The 22,193-nt window shown below is 41.1% G+C and overlaps 1 protein-coding gene across 27 annotated transcripts in view; it reads left to right on the top strand.

Annotated features, from left to right (window-relative positions):
* The window catches only part of cast (calpastatin), a 39,136-nt gene that overhangs the window by 4,789 nt on the left and 12,154 nt on the right, over window positions 1-22,193 (top strand). For 5 of the 27 annotated variants that reach the window (XM_032550263.1, XM_032550265.1, XM_032550266.1 and 2 more), the window contains exons 1-8: window positions 1,251-1,390; window positions 15,632-15,700; window positions 18,036-18,179; window positions 20,357-20,452; window positions 21,021-21,146; window positions 21,303-21,353; window positions 21,442-21,543; window positions 21,655-21,732. In XM_032550263.1, the coding sequence (XP_032406154.1) occupies window positions 1,319-1,390; window positions 15,632-15,700; window positions 18,036-18,179; window positions 20,357-20,452; window positions 21,021-21,146; window positions 21,303-21,353; window positions 21,442-21,543; window positions 21,655-21,732 (738 nt within the window). In that variant the 5' untranslated portion in view covers window positions 1,251-1,318. Of the gene's footprint in view, window positions 1-1,250; window positions 1,391-8,610; window positions 8,808-15,631; window positions 15,701-18,035; window positions 18,180-20,356; window positions 20,453-21,020; window positions 21,147-21,302; window positions 21,354-21,441; window positions 21,544-21,654; window positions 21,733-22,193 lie in introns of those variants that run through there. The other 22 variants (XM_032550264.1, XM_032550267.1, XM_032550271.1 and 19 more) reach the window with 17 other exon arrangements.

Below are 22,193 nucleotides of genomic sequence, written 5' to 3'. Positions count from 1 at the left end.
ATGGGATGAGGTCATCTCACATGTTAGTAAAGTTCCTGAAATGCATCCCACTCCCATGTGTGTGTGTTGCTGTTGTGTGTGGGCAGCAGTGGACGCTCCCTGTTGGTTTTATGTCCCTAATACTGATTAGTTTCCATCAAACCTATTGTGTGTGTTTTGAGAGGGGCAGATTTGCTGCTTATGAGGCCTTAATGATTCACCTGTTGAGACACACAAGCGAGTGCGTTGTTCTGGGCTGGTTGAAACTGGTCGTGAAACCGTTTGGCTGTCAAGAAAATGAGCTCGACGTTAGGCTGAGGTGTGCTTCAGAAAGGCTGGAAAAGCCCAAACGGCTCAGTTGTCGGACTGAATCAGTCTCGGTGATTCAATCAAAGGATTTTTTTTTTTTTTTTTTTACCTGCGCACCCCACCCATTAACTATTTAAGGGGAGACGTAAAGTTGTGGAGAAACGAAAGCATCAGAGATATGACAGAGATTGCAATTTCTACTCTTGCTCAATTTATAAATTGTAAATGTAACATTAGCGCAGCTAAAAAAAAACCCCACATTTGTTGTGATATATTTATTTATTTATTTTTGCATATAGCAAGAGGCGTAGGGTAAGATTCAGGACTCTCACGCTCTCGCCTTCAATCTTTGCACATCTGTTTATCTGCGTGTTCGCAGAGAAAACACTCCCTACATTCCTAGCTGTCGAAATCACGCTACTCTGCTTTGCTGCACAATCGCAGCACAACAACCTTTCTTTCCACGGACTTTATTTTGCTCACTTAAACATCGATTATATCCAGGGTGTAACCTTTATCGCGTCCTGCTTTTATCTTTAAGAGGTAAAACCAGGGTGGTAAAGAATAAGGTCAAAGTTCTCCGCTCAGGGTTTTTCTTCTCTTTGTTTACTCTCCATGGTGATTCAACGAGGGTGTAGGGGAACATAGCACAAGTCTTTTATCCCGGTGTGAACATGTGTTAATGCCATTGGTGTAATAATTGTATCGCATGAAGATATGAAGACTTTTTTTTTTCTATGTGCGTATGCCCTTGTGTGTGCATCCAAACATGATCTGATGCGGCCCCTGGTCAGCTCGCCTCCCCTTATAGCTCAGAGAGAGTTACACCGCGGCCTTCTCCGACTTTCTCCAACATCCGATCCCTCTCTGCTCCTTAACCACACCTCCCAGTCGTCCTCCCCTCCCCTCTCTTTTTTCATTCGCTGCTTCCTGCCCGCCTGCTGGGAACATGCTGCAAGCCGACAGATAGGACTCGCAGGCTGACAGACAAACACAATCACACACACACACACAGCCCGGTTGGTCGAACATGGGCCAGATATTCAGCTGGATCCGAGGCCCGCGGGACGCCCAAGCCCTGCAGGATGTGTCTGTGGAGGAGGTCTGTGCCAAATGTGTTTTATTTTTTATTTTTTTCTGTTTGTGTGCTTATACCATTGTGGCTAATCTAAATGTGTCCACGTGAGGTTTGTTTTGGGACTAAATTTCAAACAGCACATTTCTAATCTAATGAGCTCACAGTGCTGTTATCGCTCTTCGTCTGCTTTGTACTGCTTGTTGGACAAAAGGACTTATAGGGGAAACTCGAAGTCAACCCGAGTCAGACTTCACTCTCTCTCTCTCTTCAGGAATGTGCGAGGCTCCGGGTTTGCCTCTGAGTTCAGTGTGTGCGTGGATGTGTGGGTGTGTGTGTATGTGCTGCTCAGAGTGAGATATTCAACCAAGACGGAGACGAGGCCTGCAGTGTCCAACAAACATTAAAAACTATCATGAAAATGCAGTAACCATTCTAATGCTGTTAGAAAAAAAGAGTTGGTTGGTTTTGGCTAACTTTTCAAAAAGGGTTTGATTTCTGTTTCCCACCCTGAAACATATTCCCATGTGCTTATCTAGAGCAGCAGATGAAGCAATCTGACTTGGGTGTGTATCTGCAATAAGCTTAAATGTGTTCGACTTGTAAAACTGCATGCAGGTCAAACCCTGCAGCCTCGGTCTCGTTATCTTTGGGCTCTCAACCTGACAGCCAGGGTGACTGCGTGCTGATATATCCCAGATTCGATGTCACCAGCCTGTTATCAGGGTCGCTCTAGTTTGCTGTTGGGGGATTTTGTTTGCTAATGGATTAGCGGAAGAGGCCTGAGCACAGTGAGCATATCAGTGCTGCGGATGGAAGATATGTGCAGATCTCCTCCACTGAAGTGGATCCAAACAGAAGACGGCAGCCCTGGTCCTGGAGAGCTATTCTCACCTGCAGGTTGTAGATGTACTCCTGATGCTCTGCAGCAATGTGCAAGCTCACGATTAACAAGAACTAGATAATCTGTGTGAAGTTCAGTTCACATGGGTTGGGGCTAAATTGATTCGCATCGATCGGCACCTAATTAACTAAACTGAAATCGCAATCCCACTGAGCTTTTTTTTGTCATTCATTTCTGAATGATGCACATGTCAGTCTAATTAGAAGAATATAAACGTACACTAAGGATAGTAGACCCATATTATTTACCCAAATGCCCACTTGGTATCTATGTTGTAAATTAATCCAGACAATTTTAAGGAAAGCAAAGACTTGCAAACACTCTGCACAGCCATATATGTTTTATTTTGTCCTTGTTGTCTTGGAGCGCATGAACTGAAGTATAATTTTTCCAAATTTACAGTAAAGCCGTTTGTCATTTGCAAATATAAGTCAAAATGAAGAGAGAATGTTCACTTTTCATTCTTCAAAATGAAGAGTGAACATTCTCATGCATGAGCAAAAACATGAAGACAGATTTGTGTGTAACTTGTTGTCGGAAAGTCGTGAACTCAGGAAATTGGAAATTCGGCTCAGGAAGTTGGAGTTTGTCTTGTAACCGGTGGGTCAGCGGTTTGAGCCCCTGCTTTGTTTCTGTGGTCTGCAGGACCGTTTAGCTGCCTTTCCACCAGCTAGTGGTGGTCAGAGGCCCAGTTGGTGCCGGTGCATGGCAAGCTTCTTATATGGTCGCTTACCACCTCCAATGGGTGAATGACTGAATGCGGTGTGAAGCTCTTTTTGGGGTTCTCTGACCTCGATGAAGCGCTGTACAAGTATAGGCCATTTACTGACTAAAGCAGTGGTGCCCAAAGTCGGTCCTCGAGGGCCGTCATCCTGCTTGTTTTAGTTCTCCCCCTGGTTTAACGCACCTGGATCCAATGATGGCTCATTAGAAGGCCTAAGAAGAACATTGACATGCTGAAGAGGTTGTTGGTACCACCAGGGAGAGAACTAAAACGTGCAGGATGCCGGCCCTCGAGGACCCACTTCGGGCACCCCTGGACCAAAGTCTCAGTAGTAAGAACGGTGCACATCTGCAGTTATGCACATCTAATAATGTGTGGATGTTAGTTGGTTTATTCTGAACAGTGATGCTTTTCGTTGGAATTCACGACCCAGAAACTGGGTCTAGCCAGTGTTAGCTCTTTTTTACCTAACGTGGGGAACGGGGAGTTTCCAGCTTGTTCTAATCACTTGTGTTCCGTCCTGGTTGGAGTGCAGCTGCGCTACAGAGGACAGCACAGAGCTGACAGCGAAGTCAGTGTACTTTAGCACAGACACTGCACAGTACCAAAGAGCTGAAAGAGAAAGTCAGACAAAGGCTGGTGGGCACAGCAAAGCCTTTTTACAGGTAAAGATTTGCAGATTTCTCCATTAGTTTACCAAATTCTGACGCGACGCCACAGTGTTCACATTTCTGGTTTCTAGAATTCAGTCTCTGCTTGAACGTTATCTTAGCATTTTGATTAGCTCGGTTGTGTGACACTGTTGATAGGAATGCTTCAGATTTTCTCATGAGACCTCATACAAACAGAACCATTTAATTCCATGTAGATTACATCTGTAAGATTTATTCTAGGAAATGACTTTGTTGTTGTTTATTCAGTGTTATTTAACTCAAATAGTTCAGAAAGCATTTGGCTCAGCTAGCTGATTGCTATGCTAATGCTAGTTATGAGGGTAATCAATTGCGTATTAACTTATTCAGCTCATTTTTACCTATCAAATGCTGGCCTTTTGTTGCAGTTGCACTTGCATAAAAATATTTTTATTGGACTAATGTGAAATTAGTTTAAAGTAATATACTTTATTAAAGTATCTATTTAGTAGGAAGGTATAGATCAGACTTCTGAGGCCAACTTGTAGATATTTTAAACTGATTTGAAACAAAATTGTAGTTTGATTAATTTCTGTTCAAGCTGAAGATACTACAAGTTCCTGTGTCAAAGAGATTTTTACCTTAACTTATTTACAAAAAGACAGCTGTTTTATAACAGTGAATAAAGCTAAAAAATATAAAACAGAGCAACTTTAAAGTTTGTTAATCCTTCCTGTTACTTGCTGAAAGTCTAACTCTCTCCATCACAGATATCTTGCAAAAAAACAAAACAAACTCTATTCTTCCTTTACTGACACTGAAAACAGCTGTCATTGAGTCTCCTCCCCTCTGTAACAGACTCTACACGGAAGAGAGTTTGCAGGCATGTTCACATTTCCAATGACAGGAAGTTCAGTGCAGCCCTGCTGGGTTGGCAGCAGGAACTGGTGTCATGTGCATTTAACTGACATCATATCACACAGTGTCCTTATGCTTACAGTCAAAAGTCACAAACATGACCTGTGAAGCAATCTGTGGCCGCAGGTTCTAAGCAACATCAAAAATACAAATAAAGTAAAAGGAGAAATGGACCAAAAGGAGATGAGAGTCGTCAGTGCTGATCAGATGAATCAGCCTGGAACACAACACTAAACTCGGAGGATGTGTGCGGCTCCAGGAGAGTGAAACACAATGTTATGATAAACCCAAACATATCCGGTCCTGCCAAAGTCAGCTAAATGTAATCCTTTAATTTCCTTTAAGTTCTTAAGAATTGCTGCTGTTTTTCACGTCTCTCCCGTCTTGTGACGTGTCACTGCAACCCTCCAGACTCGTGCTGTCAGATGTCTCCTGCCGCTGTTCACCTGGCTTGTTCTTGACTGTTGACCCAGTTGTTATATAAGACCCACTGAGGCATACCTGAGAAAACGCCAGAGGTGTCGTCCTTTGGCACCAAACTCTATTTGTTTGTGTGCCATGATGATGTTTGCCATGTGATGTTTGTCCTGAAGAGCAGAGTAGAGAAGTAAAGACCTTCAGCCTCACGCTTCCTGGACGTGTTGGAGGATAATACGATAGCAATTCCTGATGTTGCAACTTGCAATGAAAATGTAAGTTTGAGTTTGATGTACCGTAATTATTTGACAAGCGCGATTGTAATCAATCCACAGTTTGGTTTATTTATAGATTGATGCCTATGTATATGAATAATAGTGAATTTAAAAGTATTTGTGTCACTTGAACTTTCAAATTGTGTCATTGCAAGTACACACTTGATTGGGATATAATCTGATTTATAAACACAAAGTAATACGTGATGTGAGATGGAAAGAAAGACAAAATGTTTTAAAAAATGTTTTACAAATAAAAATCTGAAATGTGTGGTGTGCCTTCAGGCCTTAGGAGTGGATAAACTTTGAACACTTTTTGAGGCATGTCTGAAATCTAAAGACGGAAACTTTCACCAATTTGACTTTGCAACATAACTCAAATTAAATCAAATTGAATCAATTTAGTCAGGTTCTGAACCGAAGCCCACTGATCAAAGCCATTCTATCTGTATGCTTTAAATACATTGAATATCATTCCACTGAAGTAAATGCATGAAATACGTTGAAGTTGGCTGTGATAATGTGTTGAGAGTAAAAGGCTGAAGTTGATCAACAAGGTTGCAGATGAGTCTAGTTTTGTTATTACTGTGTTTCTGGCGTGGAATGAAGAATGAGCTAACAGACCATGGCGAAATATGTGAGCAGCTAAATTTAGTAGCAGTTCATGGACGGGCAGCAGGGCAAAGGACATCTGTGTATGACAGAGAGAGTGTGGGTGACAATGATGTAAATGATGGATGAGTGGAGAAGAGTTACACAGTGACACTATTCCTATTTGTGCTGATGCATTAAATCTGTCCAGTGCCATGCTCTTTCCACCAGACTGACTTTTGATGGATGGGGATATCGACACATTCAGGTCAGCGTTCTACAGAAGTGTGTTACGTGGATTTAAAAAGAAAAAAAAGATTTGAGCCCAATGGTAAATTTCAGGTTTGAACATGACGCACTGTCAGATTGTTGTAATTTAGACCTGACACATTAACAGCAGATCTGAGTTAAAGGATGCTGCACCAAAACTATGTTGTCACCTTCCTAAAACGATGGCCTAAGTCTTTTTTTTGTTGTTGTTAAAAGTGATTTTGAAAAAAAAAAGACTTGCTTAATTGCTTAATCATCAGAAATGAACTAATCAGTCATTCAGATATTTGAATTGGATAGCTTTCGATCAACTCTGACCAGGTGATCAGCAGGTCAAAAAATAAATATAAAATGTGTTCATCAAATGCATACAGAATAACTTCTGTCTTTAAAATGTATAAAGTCACTAACCAACAGCATGATGATACTTTTTCTCAGTTGAACAAAAATCTGATAAAACATTTCATTTCATAAATACTCAGGATTACTACTGTATTCCTTGAACACATAATCACACAAGGTCACAATCTTTAAATGTATTCTAATAAATTAAAGACTCACACTTTTCACATTTTGTTTTGCAGGGTGGACTTGCAACACGTATTTGCCTTTTCCTGTTTCTTCAAGTTGAATCACGAACCTAAATGCGTTGAACCTCCAAGATACTAAATGCTGTCTTTAAGAATAGTGCCAACATGTTGACTGACATGTCGACAACGTCTTTAAGAACAAAAACTTCCAGTTTCCAAGTCGCAGTTCTGATAGGTTGACCTCTCCGTACTGCGGTAGGTCACCGCTTGTCAACAAACAAGCGTTACCAGGGTTTACGCCGTTAGAAATGTGGATGCTGTGTGGGTACGTCGCCTCCGTGTCTCACAGACAGGAAAGTTCATAGGCTTTAAGCCCCGGAGAAAAGCACAGAGGCTCTGTTGTGTTTGTAGAGTCAGCAGGGCCAGAGCGGTTGGAAAAGATTTGCTCTGAAATGGTCCTCAAGTGCGTGAGAGCTTCAGATGTCTTTGTGCTCGACAAGTATTTTTAGACAAGTGAGGTCAGAGTCGATCAGGCACAAGACAAAATAGTACAAGGCTATGATTAATATATCACAGTCCTGATTGTGGTTTGTTTATGTTCAAGGTGCTAATCCCAAATCTTAATCATCAGGTTGTTCTTTGTAATGTTTGAGCAAGTGTGCTCACATTCTTGTCAGCTAAGTTTCTGAGAAAAGTAAAGCTGCGTCTGTGAAGACGGCACAGAGGAAAACGTTTTAAAATGATTTAGCATCGAGTCTGTGCAGACCAACACGTGTACCAGCCTCGTGTTCATCCATAGCAACACAGACACACTGAATACAGATGCTGGACATTTTGCCCATCGTCCAGCAGGGTAGGGCTACGCAGTGTTACAGGGGGACAAAGAAAGTTGTTGTTGAATACTGCAAAGACAGAATCCTTTCCCCCCACATCACTGCTGGAGAGTTTCATCATTTCAATCACTGAGATTAGAGCGACACAATATTTTTTTTGCAATCAGAAATGATTGTTTGGGCAAAACATTTCTTAGAATATAAAATAGTTACAGCTCATGAAAATGCTGAACTACTTTAAACTAACATGCAAGTCTTTAAACACGCAGCCACAAAACGGTTTGTTTATAGCTACAAAGTAGGAGTGGAAAGTAAGGAGCTGGTGGCATCATGCATGTGCAAGCTTTTATTTTCCTCTGAGTGCTGTGAGAGTTTTCAGGCAGAAGAGGGCGCTGTTCAGAAAGCCCAGCCCTTCTTTACAAGTTTGAAACACTTCCCATGTTGATAAGGAGTAAGTTATCTGCGCACTGAGCTATCAGCTTGTGAATGCTGTTGCGGCTCAGACCGCGAGAGTCCGCAAAGAGAAGAGGGATCACTCTGCCTCGTTTTTCTAAAACCTTATATAAGTTTTGGCTTCTGTCCAGGAGTTTTTTTTTTTTTTTCTTTCCTCCACTCAGGATCTGCTTCTGCAGCACATCTGACCACCTTTACTTTTTTTATGTTCTCTGCTCTTTGATAAAACCCTCCCCCTGTTCTCTTACTTATATTTTTCCTCTCTCCTCTCTGCTCAGACACATACTAACACACTCAGTCTTTGTTGGTGAAATCTGCTGGATTCCTAAGCAGTGAGTGTATGGGACACACCCAGGCTGCCAAGCAGGACTGCTTCAGCACATCAACGTTTGCCTCATCACTGCTTCAATCTTCACGCCTTCTTCCGCTTTAACGCTTCAAGTAGAAGCCATCCTACTGTTTTTTTTGTTGTTTTTTTCTTTTTTTTAAATACAAAATCAAACTGTAACTTTTCTCCCTGCCCCAGACATTTTTTCTGGGTTAAGCTGGTTCACTCAGTTTTGTCATGCAGGGAGCAGCCAGTGGGTGGGTCACTGTGTGTCCAACCATCCAATCCGACTGAGCCGGCTCTGCTGGCTGCGCGGAGAAAAGAGGTGGAGTTTTTCTTTTACTGGTTTTTTTTAGGAGGGGCGGAGCAGCGAGTTTTGTGTCACTGGGCGTGTGTTTGCCTGTGTGTTTGTGCGTGTTTATATGTTTGCATGTGTGTGTGCATGGGCTGTCTCCTTGACATACACTGCAAGCTAAAGTGCTTCCAGAGCAACTGAAGCAGCGGAAGTGGAGCAATCTTGACACAATCTCCAGCAAACTAAAGGATACACACAAAGAGTCAGATCTATGGTATGTATCACTAACTTTTTGCGTGGCTGGCTGTCGGTCTGTAAAGGCTTCCTGTAAGACTGATGCCTGTCAGATTGTCCTGATAGCTGTTGTCGAGGCTCACACCACAACATTTGACAGCGATCGTACATGATGTAGCGATCAGCTTGGTTCAGCTGGTTTCTGTGCGTCAGGTTAGACAAAAAAAAAAGATTTTTGGGAAGAGTCAAGGCGAGGTTACCTTGCTGCTGGCGCTGTCATGTCTCAGGTAACACTAAAAATTGGATAAAAAAATAATAAAAGGGAACGGGAAAACTATTCTGTTCTTATCAAATACTTATGAGTGCATCCATATCCTCATCAATATAAGTTTTGTCAAATCTGACAAAAGGGGTTTGTATACGCTCCTCGGTTGTTGTTCTGGTCTCACATAGATGCTACTTTTGATACCTGAGCAAAAATTGTCCTGTGTGGAAAACGGCAAGTGGTTCAGTCGTAAAACGTCGGGTAGTTTTGATTAAAATTGACATGTAACATAAAGACATTTTACATATTTCTTCCACTTTCTCCATTGTGTGTTTCATGGTGAGTTGCCCTCTTCACACTTGGGCCTCTTTTATTTTTCTTTTCCTAACTTTTAACCTGCCTTCACACATCTGAAAAACGTCAGTAGCTGTCTTGCTGTATTTCATCTTTTACTTAAATCCAGATTAAGATGGAAAACTGGGCATAAAACAGAAAATGTGACGTAAACACAAGAGGCTTTCCGGAGTTTCTCCAGGCTTATATTCCCTTCGACAATGGCAAATATCACATCGGCTCCGAGAGTCTTGTACGGCAGGTTTTTTAATTTGCTGCATTACTCCTGAGTTTACTCATCTGTCTGCTCGCTCATGTAAGCTTCTCTAGAGTGAGAATATTCCCCTTCGTTCACCTTAGTTCAAGCTGAAGTTCACAGGAAAGAAAGGTCTCGTTCCTTCTCTGAGCTTACATCATTCCCTCTGTTTAGGGGATCCACATCATCACAAGCTGCCACTGCTATTTAAAAGCAGAGTTAGCAGCTAGCCGAGGAGTCGATTTCAGCCCCGTTTGTAGTGACGGGTGGGGCAAAGCATTAGTCATCAACTTTCATAGGAGGGCCGAGCTTCTATGACTGAAGTTGGGTGAGGTATCCATGTCACGCTGCCTGTTCACAAATGACACAAAATGTGACGCGAAGCCGTACCCCGGTTACTAATATTTGTGTAGCTGTTGCTGTGCAGGAATGAATGACGGGCAGACCTCAAGCGTGTCGTTTCCTGTGCGTGTTGAAGACTGCAGGTTTCATGAAGCGCCCTCTTTTCCTGCTCTCTGGTCACGTGATGGCTCTGCCAAATTTACCACTCCACTCAGCTTCTGTTGCACCGAGTAGTTCTGTTTGTTTGACCTCCAAATCGAAGCAGAATTATTTTTGATTTCCATGCTTCTTTCTTTTTCCTCTTTAATGGTTTGTGCATTAAGAGTTTCTAGCTGAAGTGCATCAATCATATTAACATAGTGTACATCAAGTAGTTGATTTAGGTACATCAAGTAGTTGATTTAGGTCACGTTTTCACTTTTAGCTAAATATTATTTTAAGGTTGCACAATGCTGCTCTGCTGCTGGCTCATAATTTAAGCTTAAAGTCGGGTTCGTGAAAAACCTTCGTTGTAAAAGAGGCGATGGAGGTCGATCTGGTTGTGTGCTTGAATCGGTGATCTGCGGTGTTTCAGTGAGAGGATTCCTGATGTTGTTTTGAGGATCACCCAGGAAGAAGTGGTGACATGTGGCAGTGTGGGAGGAACTAAACTTTTAAGAAGAAGTTCAGTTCTTCTGAAGTGAAGATCTAAATTGTAGCCTGGAGAGCGAGGCCGGAGATGACCTGTGAGATGACCTCAGAGAGATCTGAGTTTATTATGCTATCAGCTGCTCTCAATGTAAATTTGCATTATTAAAAAAATGTGTGAAATACTGGATGTCACACATGCAACCTGGAATTTGTCGTATTCTACCAATTTGTTTACTTTATTCACGATGTAGAGCAATATTTGTTATTTCTGGACCCCAAATAATTTTATGTTTTGCATCAGACACAACGTCTTTAGTGGATCTGAACAAACCCGGTTTAGTGTACCGATTCTGTCACTGGGTGACAAATGAAGCTCAATGTGACAGACACACCCAGCCAATTCAACTCTCTCCTGACCAAACATGAAGCAGCGACTGAATCTGCCTGGGGAAATGCACAACCTGACTGCCTCTGGTACATTATGTTTAATTATTGAGTTTTTCTCAGCCAATGAATGCTTCCAGACGTTTTTCGTTCACCCCATCCTTCTCTCCGACTCTAATTATTTGTTGTTGGATCATTTTTCTCTGCCGGATATTTCTGAGTCTATTTTGCTCCAGCAACAAGTCTACAGTTTGACATGTTCTATTGTGCAGAAAGACACGACTTGATGCTAACCTTGTATCATTTTGCTAAATCAATGTTCAGGTCTGGTACGATTTGATGAGGATTCTTTAGCAGGTCATTGTTTCAACTTTTCTGGGGAAGAAAAACACTCAGTGCCAAAGAGTGAATCTTGGAGTTGAACGTAACCGAAGGAAATGGAGAGTCAGAATTCAAATACAACCCACGTTACGTGCTTGTCACATTTAACTGTGCAAAATATACGAGACCTGCAGGCGCTTAAATTGAATGTGTATTTTGCTGAAGGGCTGTGGTCTTCATATGAACGGCTACAAATGTGTGCTTGTAGGACAGCTTTTTGTCTTTAAGCTGCTGCGGTAGGGGAGCCATGAGGAATGTAGGAATGCAGCAGTCAAACGTCACAGCTAGCAGAAAAGTATTTAGGTTGCAATCAACAGGTGAGCTTCTTTTGTCAATCTTCTTAACTTGATGCCTCTAGTTCTTTAAAAATAAAGATAAGTTCCTCCCTTCCCTATAGGTTTTAGTCTTATCTTGTTGTTTGTCTTGTACAGATATTCATTTTTCAAATTCCACATCATTCTGGCAGATCAGCATATACTATATGTGAATGCAGCAGTTTCTTGGTTTTTTTTACATTTATTTTTTAACATGGGGATGAGAGAAAAAAAATAAACGGCTTGTTTGGTTGGCCGCCTGCTGCAATGCTAGTTTAAGTGCTGCCTTGCCTGTCTTTTCTAAATGGCACCTGAAGGAGGTGGAGTGCTTGTGCAACGCTTCCAGAAGGCAGACTTGGCCTCAAGGGGAGGCCATCAAGGTGTCCTCCGTGTTGTTAAAGCCGGCTCTGAAGCTGATCATACATGGACACTGACTTTGCAGATACAACCAGATGCATTTTGTTTTCACCTTTGTGGACTTTAAGTTTGTGACCTTAGCTAGTAGCAGCCAGAAATGACACCATTCGGTGATTTCCCCCACTGCCACCTGCCCCGTTCGTAAACGTACCTGAATTTATAGTGCTCTCTATTCAAAAACATTGAAAAATTTTTTTGTGTCTCATCACGTATCTCTTTTCCCCCCGTTTCCTTTCAATCTCTTTCTGGCTGATTACTCTATAGTTTTAAACTTTTTAAATGAATGTATTTAGATCCAGAATTGATGGCTTGCAGACTGGAGGCTTTAGTTTAGTGCACAATCAGAACCTGTGAAACTGATTACAGCTTCATCGTCATTAGCCAGTTGCTACAAATAGCCGTATCATTTTACTCTGAACGCTACATGCCAGCTGTCAAACTTTAATTGAATCTGCAAGCAAGGATATTCAGCTTTTTCTAGTGCCACTCTCGAGAGAATGCCACCCTGGGCAGAGAGTCATACCTCTCATAGAAATTGCCACTATTCTTAGCTTTGATTGTGCACTTTGTGGACCGCTCTGACACAAATGCTCACAAAACTACAGCATTATACGTCGAATTGGATCTACATGCATTGTGTACATAGATTTACATTAACAGCACTATTTTCTACAATAAAAATCTCCTGTTAATTTAGGAACGTAGATGTTTAATGCGGCAAGGTGACTTCCTCTGTGGCAGAGGGGGGGATGCTCTGCGTGCGTCTGACCTCACTTCTTCCTTTATATTACTTCCTTCTCGTTCTAAACAGTCAATCTTCCAACAGTCTGATGGAAAATACAGGAAAGAGAAGTTCTAGTTGTTTTCACAACCATAACTGGACAAATATGGAGTTCCCCTTTTTTTTTCCTTTGAATTATTGAGGATTTTCACCCTTTCATCTGCTTAGACATGGACATTCTTGAATTTAAATGAGCCATCTCTTTCAATTTGTCACTGCGTGGAAACAAAATGAGCAACGTGCAGTTCACATTCAGAGACGGGGCTGTGGCTTGTTTTTGTGTGAAAGGCAACAGCCAACTCTCCTGAGGTGCAACAATTTCTTAATCAGGAGTCGCACATTGCAGATAGTTAAGAGTTGGTTCAACACGTTGTGGGTCGTTGTAGCGTTTTTCTTTTTAATACGTGCTACGTCAACGCTTTAAAAAAATGTGGAATCTTTAGAGGTGAAAATAAAAAAGGTGTTGGTCAAAGACAGTATTATTAAACTCGGTTATGAACAAATAAGTGGAGTATGTTGACCGGCAGGCTTGGTTAAGTCTGAATACACAATGTTTCAACGGCACACAAAGCGCCGGGCTGGATGTGAACCAGCAATCACTCATGTCAGGTAAAAGAACTGGGCTGGGTCCTGCTGGAGTCTCTGCTCCACCTGAACAGTGGCATGCTTCCAACATGCAGACTACACAAAGTATTTATCCTGCACCCTTTTTCCCACATTAAGATGCGAAACGCAGGAAGCATTTCCTACAGTCAGAGTGTACCAATAGAGTAAACCTGTGTTCTCTGAAAGCTTACATGTAGTCAGCTGGAAAATGTTACATATAATTAAAGTTATTCACAAACATTTTGATGCTTTCTTATTGGAATGGAAAAAACTAGTGAACTCTTATTGCATAAAATGCTACTGCATGGGATTTCCTGCTTACCTAATGTATTCCTATGTGCAACTCTCACCTTGAAACTCGAATGGTACGATCATTTCAATTATTTATTGGAACAATTGTTTCTTTCAGGATGGAATGATACACTCAGCAACTTCAACTAGGTCAGAAAAACCATTCCGTTTTGATTCAGAGTTAAAATGCATACACTTCCACTAATTGCTTTTTTTCCCCCACCTCCCTTAGCAAGTTGCAGTCGAACCATCAAAAACCTACGTTTCACCAGACCTCTTATCAGAAATGGCTGAGTTTATTTAAATGAGTTGGTTTCTTGTTGCAGACGTGGAATTAATTCTTAAAAAGTTTTATTGTATTAAAAGTCCCAAGCTTTGATAAAAACCTTTGCAGAAGCTTAATGTCAGTCTGCTTTATCGATTCCAAAATGTTCAAAATCTAAATGTGTCATGTACCTTCATTGTTCGACCTGTTCTGTGAAAGACACAGGAAAACAGCCCCGTAGCATAATGCTGCCACCACCATGTTTAGCAGTTGCTCTTCGGCTTGAAAGCCCAAACTCATATCTATTGTTTTTGTTAAATTTTGTGTTTTATTTCTTCAAAAGACTTTTGGTGGTTTACACTGACCACTGCATATTTCAGTCACCCTCTCGATGGAGGTTGATGATGAAACTCGCTTCACTGTGGAAAGTGGCTCTGGTGTTTCATCAGTTTCCAGTGGATAAATTGCTTGAGCCTTGGCAATTCCTTAACAGGATCACCATTTCATCTGAGGATGGCTGTTTGTGTCACTATGATTTAAAACCTGTACATAGTTTGCTCTTCGGACAGGTCAGAAAAACTAGTTTTTGAATCAGTAAAGGTAACACTGAGGTTGTGGAGGAGTTCCTGACCTCAGTGGTACAGTGAGGCCAGGAATAAACCAGTTCAATTAAACTCGTGACTTGTTGTTTCAGAAGCTTGTTTCTGGCTACAAAAGCCTGTTGCTAAGAGACATCTGATCAAATATTGGTGAGGGTTTATGTATAATGGCGGAGTATGCATCTGCTTGACCGAATAATTATCGTTCTCACCGTGTCTGGATGAGGTGAAAACCCACAACAAATTCAAACTCGAGTTGTCCTTGAAAACGTCTGATGAGAAAAAAAGAAAAAACATGCCCAGGAGGAATGGATGTGATCTTCTGACTGGTGCTGTACGTGTGTTAGCTTTCGACTCAAGAAGCTGGTTTTATATCAAACCTTTAGACTGCTTTTTTGTTGTTGTTTGTTGTTTTTTAGAATGTGGCGACTAAGTCCAGATTACATTGACTGAGGGCTCAGAATTTCTTTATTTCTCTTGAAACTGTTTTAACTTCATTCTGGTCCCAAAAGGTTTTGCCTGCAGTCATCTCAAATTAAAGCAATTCAGTCTTCACTTCAAATACATGTCTAGGAGGGACACTTGAAGCTAAAACACCAAGTAGATTAGCATTTATTTTACTGTGCGACCTCAGCTGAAGAATGGGTTGCTGTCCCTGCTCACTGTTGCCACTGGCAACAATAACAGTGTCTTTGCACTCTGTTGTCAAACAGCAGCCACACCCTGCAGCCAGGAATGTAGCACTGGACTCATCCATCTCTGACTGGGTTCATGATCACACTGCCATGCAAAAGAATTATTAAATGACTTGTCTGCATCTTGACTCTGTATGCAGATTTGTTTCTGCATGTTTTTCACCAAACATGGTGAAACCACCAAACTCTTGTGAAATCTGAATGTTTGTGTTTCCAGCTTCAAGTAATTAAGATTTTTTTTCCTGCATTCTCTGCACATGTGTGACTCTTTTTCCCCTTTTGTATCCTTTTCTTTCTTTCTGCAGTCGCAGTCAAGCCAGTCAACACCCAAACCGGCACCTCAGGTCTCTACTGGGAGCACTGCACAGTTTGAGGTATCTAACATTCCTTTGTAATGTGGCTCAGCCCCAGAAAACCATTTGTTGACTTCCTGTCTGGCTGACCCCGACCTCCTCTCCCCCCCAACCCCATTATCTGAGCTGCGTTGCTGTTTCCTTTCCTGCTCCAGAACTCGGTAGTGGTGAATTGCGACATCTTTAAGAAAAGAGCGGATGCTCTTTGCTGTATTTCCAGAGAAACGTTAGAAAATGTTTCCTCTCTCTTAATCTAAACATGTCAGGGGTGACTCCAAAACAAACCTCAAGAGGACTAGATTTTCAAACATTGTTTGCAGATGTTAAATGTTAGAAAATGTCTATTTAAAAAAAATTGATTCGTATGTCGAATCTTCTGATTCAATGTGTGGCTAAAAAGTGTTTAATCAATTTATAGAATTTGTATTTTAGATTTGCCGTATTGCAAAAAACGTTACTGTGTTATTCCTGGGAACACAAAGTGCTGCGTAACTGGGAGGAAAATGATAAATGACTTAAAAATGTTATACAAATAAAAATCCTTAAAGTACAATGCTTTTATATTCATCCCTCCAAGTTATGAAATTATAGGAGATACCTTTTGTTGCTACTTGGGGTTTCTCTTTAGAAGCATTTTATATATGGACACTCCAATATTTACCCATTTTTAGTCAATTTTATGGATCCCTTCTTTGAGGAATTATTAATTTTATAAATTTTATTATTACCATTCAGTGTTTTGCACTTAAGGATTGACCTGTTTTTTGCTTTGTCCATTTTCTCATTTATTCTCCTGACCAACTTCCTTACAAAGTTGAAGAAAACCATTCCCATCGTATGATGTGACAGAGCAACCATGTCCGACTTGATTGTTTTACTCGCAGAACACGTTTTACACAATCTCAGACCTCAAGTGCTTCTGCTCATCTTATCAACCTGAGGCTCAGAAGTGTCTGAGTGTTTTGACTTTTTAGAATAATTCTATTTTTACAGGTTTTATAAAACAGACCAAAATGCAGTCCGTCAGGCAAACGGAGTTAAAGAGTAACGTAATGCAAGGCAGCTGATCATTTATTGATATGAAGGAATAAATAGAAATGAAGGCTTGTCATAATCTGCTGTCTTAGCCAAAATCTTTCATCTCAAAAGAAAATTTCTGGTGCTTTTCTAACACACACCACCACAAGTTTAGCACTCCTCTAATCAAAGATGAACTATGGTAAATATTAAGCAGAAATGGAGATTTTCCAGTTAGTCGTGCAGTGTGACGGCGGCTGATCTCTGTCCGACCGCGACCACTTCTAGCGCTCTCTCCTCCTCTCATTCTTTCCAGTATCTGACTATAATTACTGCATCAATAGCCACTAACTCTGACCATTTATTATTGGAGTTAATTACCACTGGGATCTGTCTGACATGATTCCTGGCACCAGCAAGTAGCCAGAGATCTTCCACCAGTCGGACGAGTTTAACTGTCATAGTGAACAGAAAATGTTCCTGTGGTGGAAGGGTGTCCAAAGTGTGGACCACGGGCTTTTATGGACCATAGAATCATCTTGTGTGGCCACCTCAACTCAAATGATTCACTCAATATTTTCAATGATGAATTAAAATCTTCAATTCAAAATGTAAAATGTTTGATACAAAACAAAGTATTTATTTTTTTATTAATCATGTTTCCTGCTTTCAGTTTATTTTCATTGTTAGTGCGACTGCACACCCAGTGATTTCACTCAAAAATAAACTTGGTTGCAACTATTTTAGTAAACTTGACAAAATGCAGCACAGTGACCCATATCCCATCCTTACTTCTTTATATATAATATACCAAGAAAACCTTTGTTTTATTATCTTAGCATATGTTTTTCTAAATGTAAAAATAGCTTCCTGTGGCTTAGAAATGAAGGTAACTGTATGTCTGCCTTTTTCAATGTTATCATTTAGGTGAAAACAATGCTATAAAATTATTTTCAGCTTAAAAAATGTGCTTTGTTGTATTGCACTTACTTGTGGTAAAAATTTGGACACTACTGCTTCAGTGGAAAGCCCCTGTTAGCTTAAACTCTGAGTCTATTCCCTGACTCTCCATACTAAGACTGCTTTTACTTCAGATAATTCAGTACTGATAACTACCCAACATGCCCTAGATAGCAAAAACTGGTACATGTAAGACATTTTATTCACATTCTGGTTGTTGTCTTGCACATTAATCTAGTAAATATTACACAAACATAAGTTTTGAAGGAACCAGATCTTTGGTTGTGTATTAAAAGCTGAAACGTTTAAAATTAGAATTAGAATGGTAGTTTAACGTTTCAGTTTTCTGATCCACTTCCCCATACTTGGTGCATTGCAGAAGGCACCTTCAGGATCCACCATGACCACAAAGCCCGGGGTAGTTACCATGGCAGCGGGCGGGGCCACAGGGAGTGGTGTGACAGCAGGAACAGCTGCTAAAGCTGGAACTACAGGAAAGGATTCGCCTAAAGCCAAACCAGAGGTAGACGGATGCCGGGCTTCAAAATAAAAGTTGAGGGCACTTTTGGGCTGTTTGGTGTAACATCCTGCACCGCTTTCGCCTTTTGGTCTGAACACTTGGTGTGCTCATGAATGGAACCTGGAATTTCTTGTTCACTGGCTTCATCTCTTTACCATTTACTCCTCTTTATGGTTTGGGCTGCACGTCCTCATCTCACACAGGAGTCAGAAGCTTATCACTCGCCGTTTCCTTTTTAAGTGGTACCTCATAACTCATATTCTCATAACTTTCCACTTGATGGGAATACTCTTTCCTCACTGCCTGGCTGACCTCATGAATAACTTTCTCAATCTTTCTTTACACACACTGGCTGATGACTAACAGTGAGCTGGTTGGTGCTACTGTCAACAGCTGGGACTAATATAATGTCAAACGTTGCAAAGTCATGGACTGTACTTGTTTTCGCTTCTCTTTTGTTTAGTTTTATTAGTAAAAAAAAAGCTCCATCACTGATGAAAGGTCAAATTTCTTGAAAAGTTAAGCCTGAATCCATCCAGAGCTGATGATAAAATACAACACCTTGAAATGTATTCATTTAGCTTGATTTTGTTTTCTCTCTTTTTTTTTTCTAACCAAAAACTTTAATTTGGAAGTTGATTACAAATAATCCATTTTAAACTCTTTTTTTTTTATAACATATTAAAATGTTAATGGGGTGGAACACACGTATTCAGTCTCGTATTACTATTGTATTCCCAAGTAGAATCCAGTGAAACAAAACAAAATGCCTTTGGAAGTCACGTAAATTTACCTGCATGTACTTTAATCTCGGTATAAATCCAGCTGACTAAGGAACACCGTATCAAATCCGGCCTTTATGCAAGATTGGCAGGAAGGAAGCCGATGTTGAAAGAAAACCTTTGGAGCCTCCTGTTTGCACCGAGGCGTGTAGGGGACAGAGCAAACATTTAGAGGAAGGTCTGGTCAAGAAGACCAAAATAGAATCCTTTGCAGCAAACATCTTAGATCAGCGGTGTCAAACTCATCTTCGTTTCGGGCCAAATCAAGATCATGAATGCTCTAAAAGGGCCTGTTGTGCCAGAATGTATTGATAAAACCCATACACAAACTGTTAAAATGTCAATGAATTCTTAAAATTAAATAATATTATTGAACATCTTTCCAGTCCCTCCAGGATTCCGTGATTCTTTTTGTGATTTTTGTAATAAAGATCAAAGTGTTTGTGGTACTAATTTGGAAATATTTGCAATATTTGCGCTTATTTATAACAATAAATGCGACTTTTTGTTACTCGCAGATTATGTAGATTATGGTCTATAATCTGACATCAATTAAGACTGAGGCATACATAATCTGCAAATTATGTATTAGCACAAAAAAGTGTGGGGATTTGTTGATTTTGTGTGAATTTCCATGATAATTCTCAAAAAACTGGAGGGACTGATTAATATAATTTGGCAGTAAACAGATAAAAACTACATTGATTTGATTGAAAACATAATATTTAAGAACACGCAGTGTTTAGTCTAGAATCTAGAGGACCACATAAAAAGCTATGGCGGGCCTGATTTGGCCCACGGGCCTTGAGTTTGACACGTGTGTCTTAGATACATGACAGCCACAGGGTTGGCAGCATCATGCTTTGGAGACGGTCTTCAGTCCAGAGAAAAAGAAGCTAAACTGTACGTTCGTCTTCCAGCAGCATGGCCCTACAGCCACAGCTTTGATGAAACGGTATAGATTAGCATATTTATATGTGCTAAAATGGGCTAGTCAAAGTCCAGACCAACATCATGTTGGGGAATCAATGGAAAGATTTAAAAACCGATGTTCTCAAACTCTACGTATCTAATCTGAGTGACCTTGGGCTTCAAAATAAAGAGGGTTTGATGGAGATACATTGATAGACCTTCTGCTGTATTTGAAAAACATACTCTCTCATTCCAGTTTCACATCCATGCACTTTTTGTGTCAATCAAAAAATAAAATCAAATTAAAGACATTAAAGTTTGTGTTTGCAAGGTGACAAAATGCAGGAACATTTCTGCAAGGTACTGTATTGATAACTCTTTCAGTTTCCTCAACACCTTCAAAGTCTTCCTCATGGACTCCTCACTTATTTGCTCGAGAATGAAAACTTTGGGTTTTTGTGTTGTCACTTGGCTACGTGTTTGTAGGCTTCTCTGGGCTCTCAAGTCAAAGCCTCAGTCCATCCTCCTGCTGCTGGAACGGCTGCCACCACAGCAGAGACCAAACCTAAAGACACAGCTAAGGTAGACTCCGCCATCAGTCCGGGACGGACCAGCTGGGATGCATCATGCCTTTTAAGGACGTCTTTCCTTTCTCTCTTCGTTTCTTTCTGCTTCTTTGAGTTGCAGAGTTTTACATGGTTTGGTTTCTGTCTTTTTAACTGGAAACATCCTCTTTAAACATGGTTGTTGGAATTTTCTTCTTAAGCTTCTTTAATCTCCGTTAAACGTCGACTTTGATCTCTTGGGCCGGTATGAGTGACCTTGAATCTTTGCTCTCCAGTTCTTTGCCCGGCATGCCTCCACTTGTTCTCCCATAACATGACACTCATCTGCAAAACCACAGTCACTCTGAGGAACTGAATAACAAGGAGAGGTGTACATTTTGTTTTGTTTTTACTTCTACCCTTGCATCACTTTCCTTTCTCATCTTTTGACCTCACAAAGCTTGGAGGAGACTTTTCCTCTCTCCTGGATGTCGGGGACTTGCTGTCCTGCCTCCTGTGTGTTCGTCGCGTGTAATGCACAGTTTACATGTGCACACTGGACCTGAACTTGACCTGTAAATTAGTTACGTCTCTTGCATTTTTAGAGCACAACTGCGACCACAACGGTCCAAGCCGATGCCGGTAAAACGTCCAAGCCAGCTGCAGCAGCTGCGGCTGGAAATGTTTCAGCTCAAGCGAAGAAGGAAGACACTAAGCCAGCACAAACGAAGGTAGACGATCATAATCCGAACTACGACAGAGGCTGCCTGAAAAGAATATGTCATCATCTTGCAATCCAGAAAGATAACATTTGCTTCAGATTGCAATCGACTGTCTGGGCGAAGAAGGCTTTTTCTTTATGACGCTGATGATAATCTTCGTTGCAGGTGCAGGTGGAGGTTCCTCCCACGGCAGCCAAAGCATCAGCAGCCAAACAGGTAAAGGCGCTTTGAAGCGCTATGTGTGTGTGTTTGCTTTGTGAAGCACGTTGCTCGCTTGCTGCATGCTGAATTGTCGCCTGCGCAGGCCCCTGCTGCGGATCCGCTCGATACCCTGAGCAGCACGCTACCCTCGGCTGATTCTGTCGCTCCCTCACGGCCCGCTTACACAGGGCCGGAGGTCGTGGAGGTACAGCACGGGCACAGCTTTTGCATGCATTTGATCATCCTGTTAATTGTTGATTTAAAAAAATGAACGCATACTTGCATGGCTCTGCTACGTGTGGTGCACGTTCCTTAGCATGACACCTTTGAAACAGTCGAGAATTGTGGAGAAAGAGACGACACGCTGCCTCAGGGATACAGATGGGGAGAGATGGTCAGTTTGCTGCTTCTTGCTAAGGCTTTGTTTGCTCTACAGCTTCAGCTTTTTTCTCTGCATGCGTCTTTCATGTCTGCTTTCATGAACACTCGCTAGGAAGCTTTCACACTAACGAATCAAACTTAGCCAGATTTATAGAACTGAACGGCTTGTTGACTAAATTACATTATTTTTACACCAGAGGTGGGCAAAGTACTCAAGTAAAAGTAGCACTACTTCAACATATTCTTACTCGTGTAAAAGTCAAAGTAGCTCTCGGAGAAACTACTCAAGTAAAAGTAAAACATTTAGGTATTTTCTTTAATCTAAAGGATGCAGGGGGGGAAATGACACCTGTCTGCCATGTTCCAGCCTAGAGTCAGTCATCAGAAAATGTGACAAAAAGCACCTGAAGGCAACTGACACATTCAAATGCATACTTAAGTTAATTATTAGAAGTCTTTGCATGTGTGACAAGA

Source organism: Xiphophorus hellerii, chromosome 20 (assembly GCF_003331165.1).
Source record: "Xiphophorus hellerii strain 12219 chromosome 20, Xiphophorus_hellerii-4.1, whole genome shotgun sequence".
In the NCBI taxonomy this organism is placed as follows: Eukaryota; Metazoa; Chordata; class Actinopteri; order Cyprinodontiformes; family Poeciliidae; genus Xiphophorus; species Xiphophorus hellerii.
Note: the sequence above shows the minus strand (reverse complement) of the source record. Positions and strands in the feature narration are given on the sequence as shown.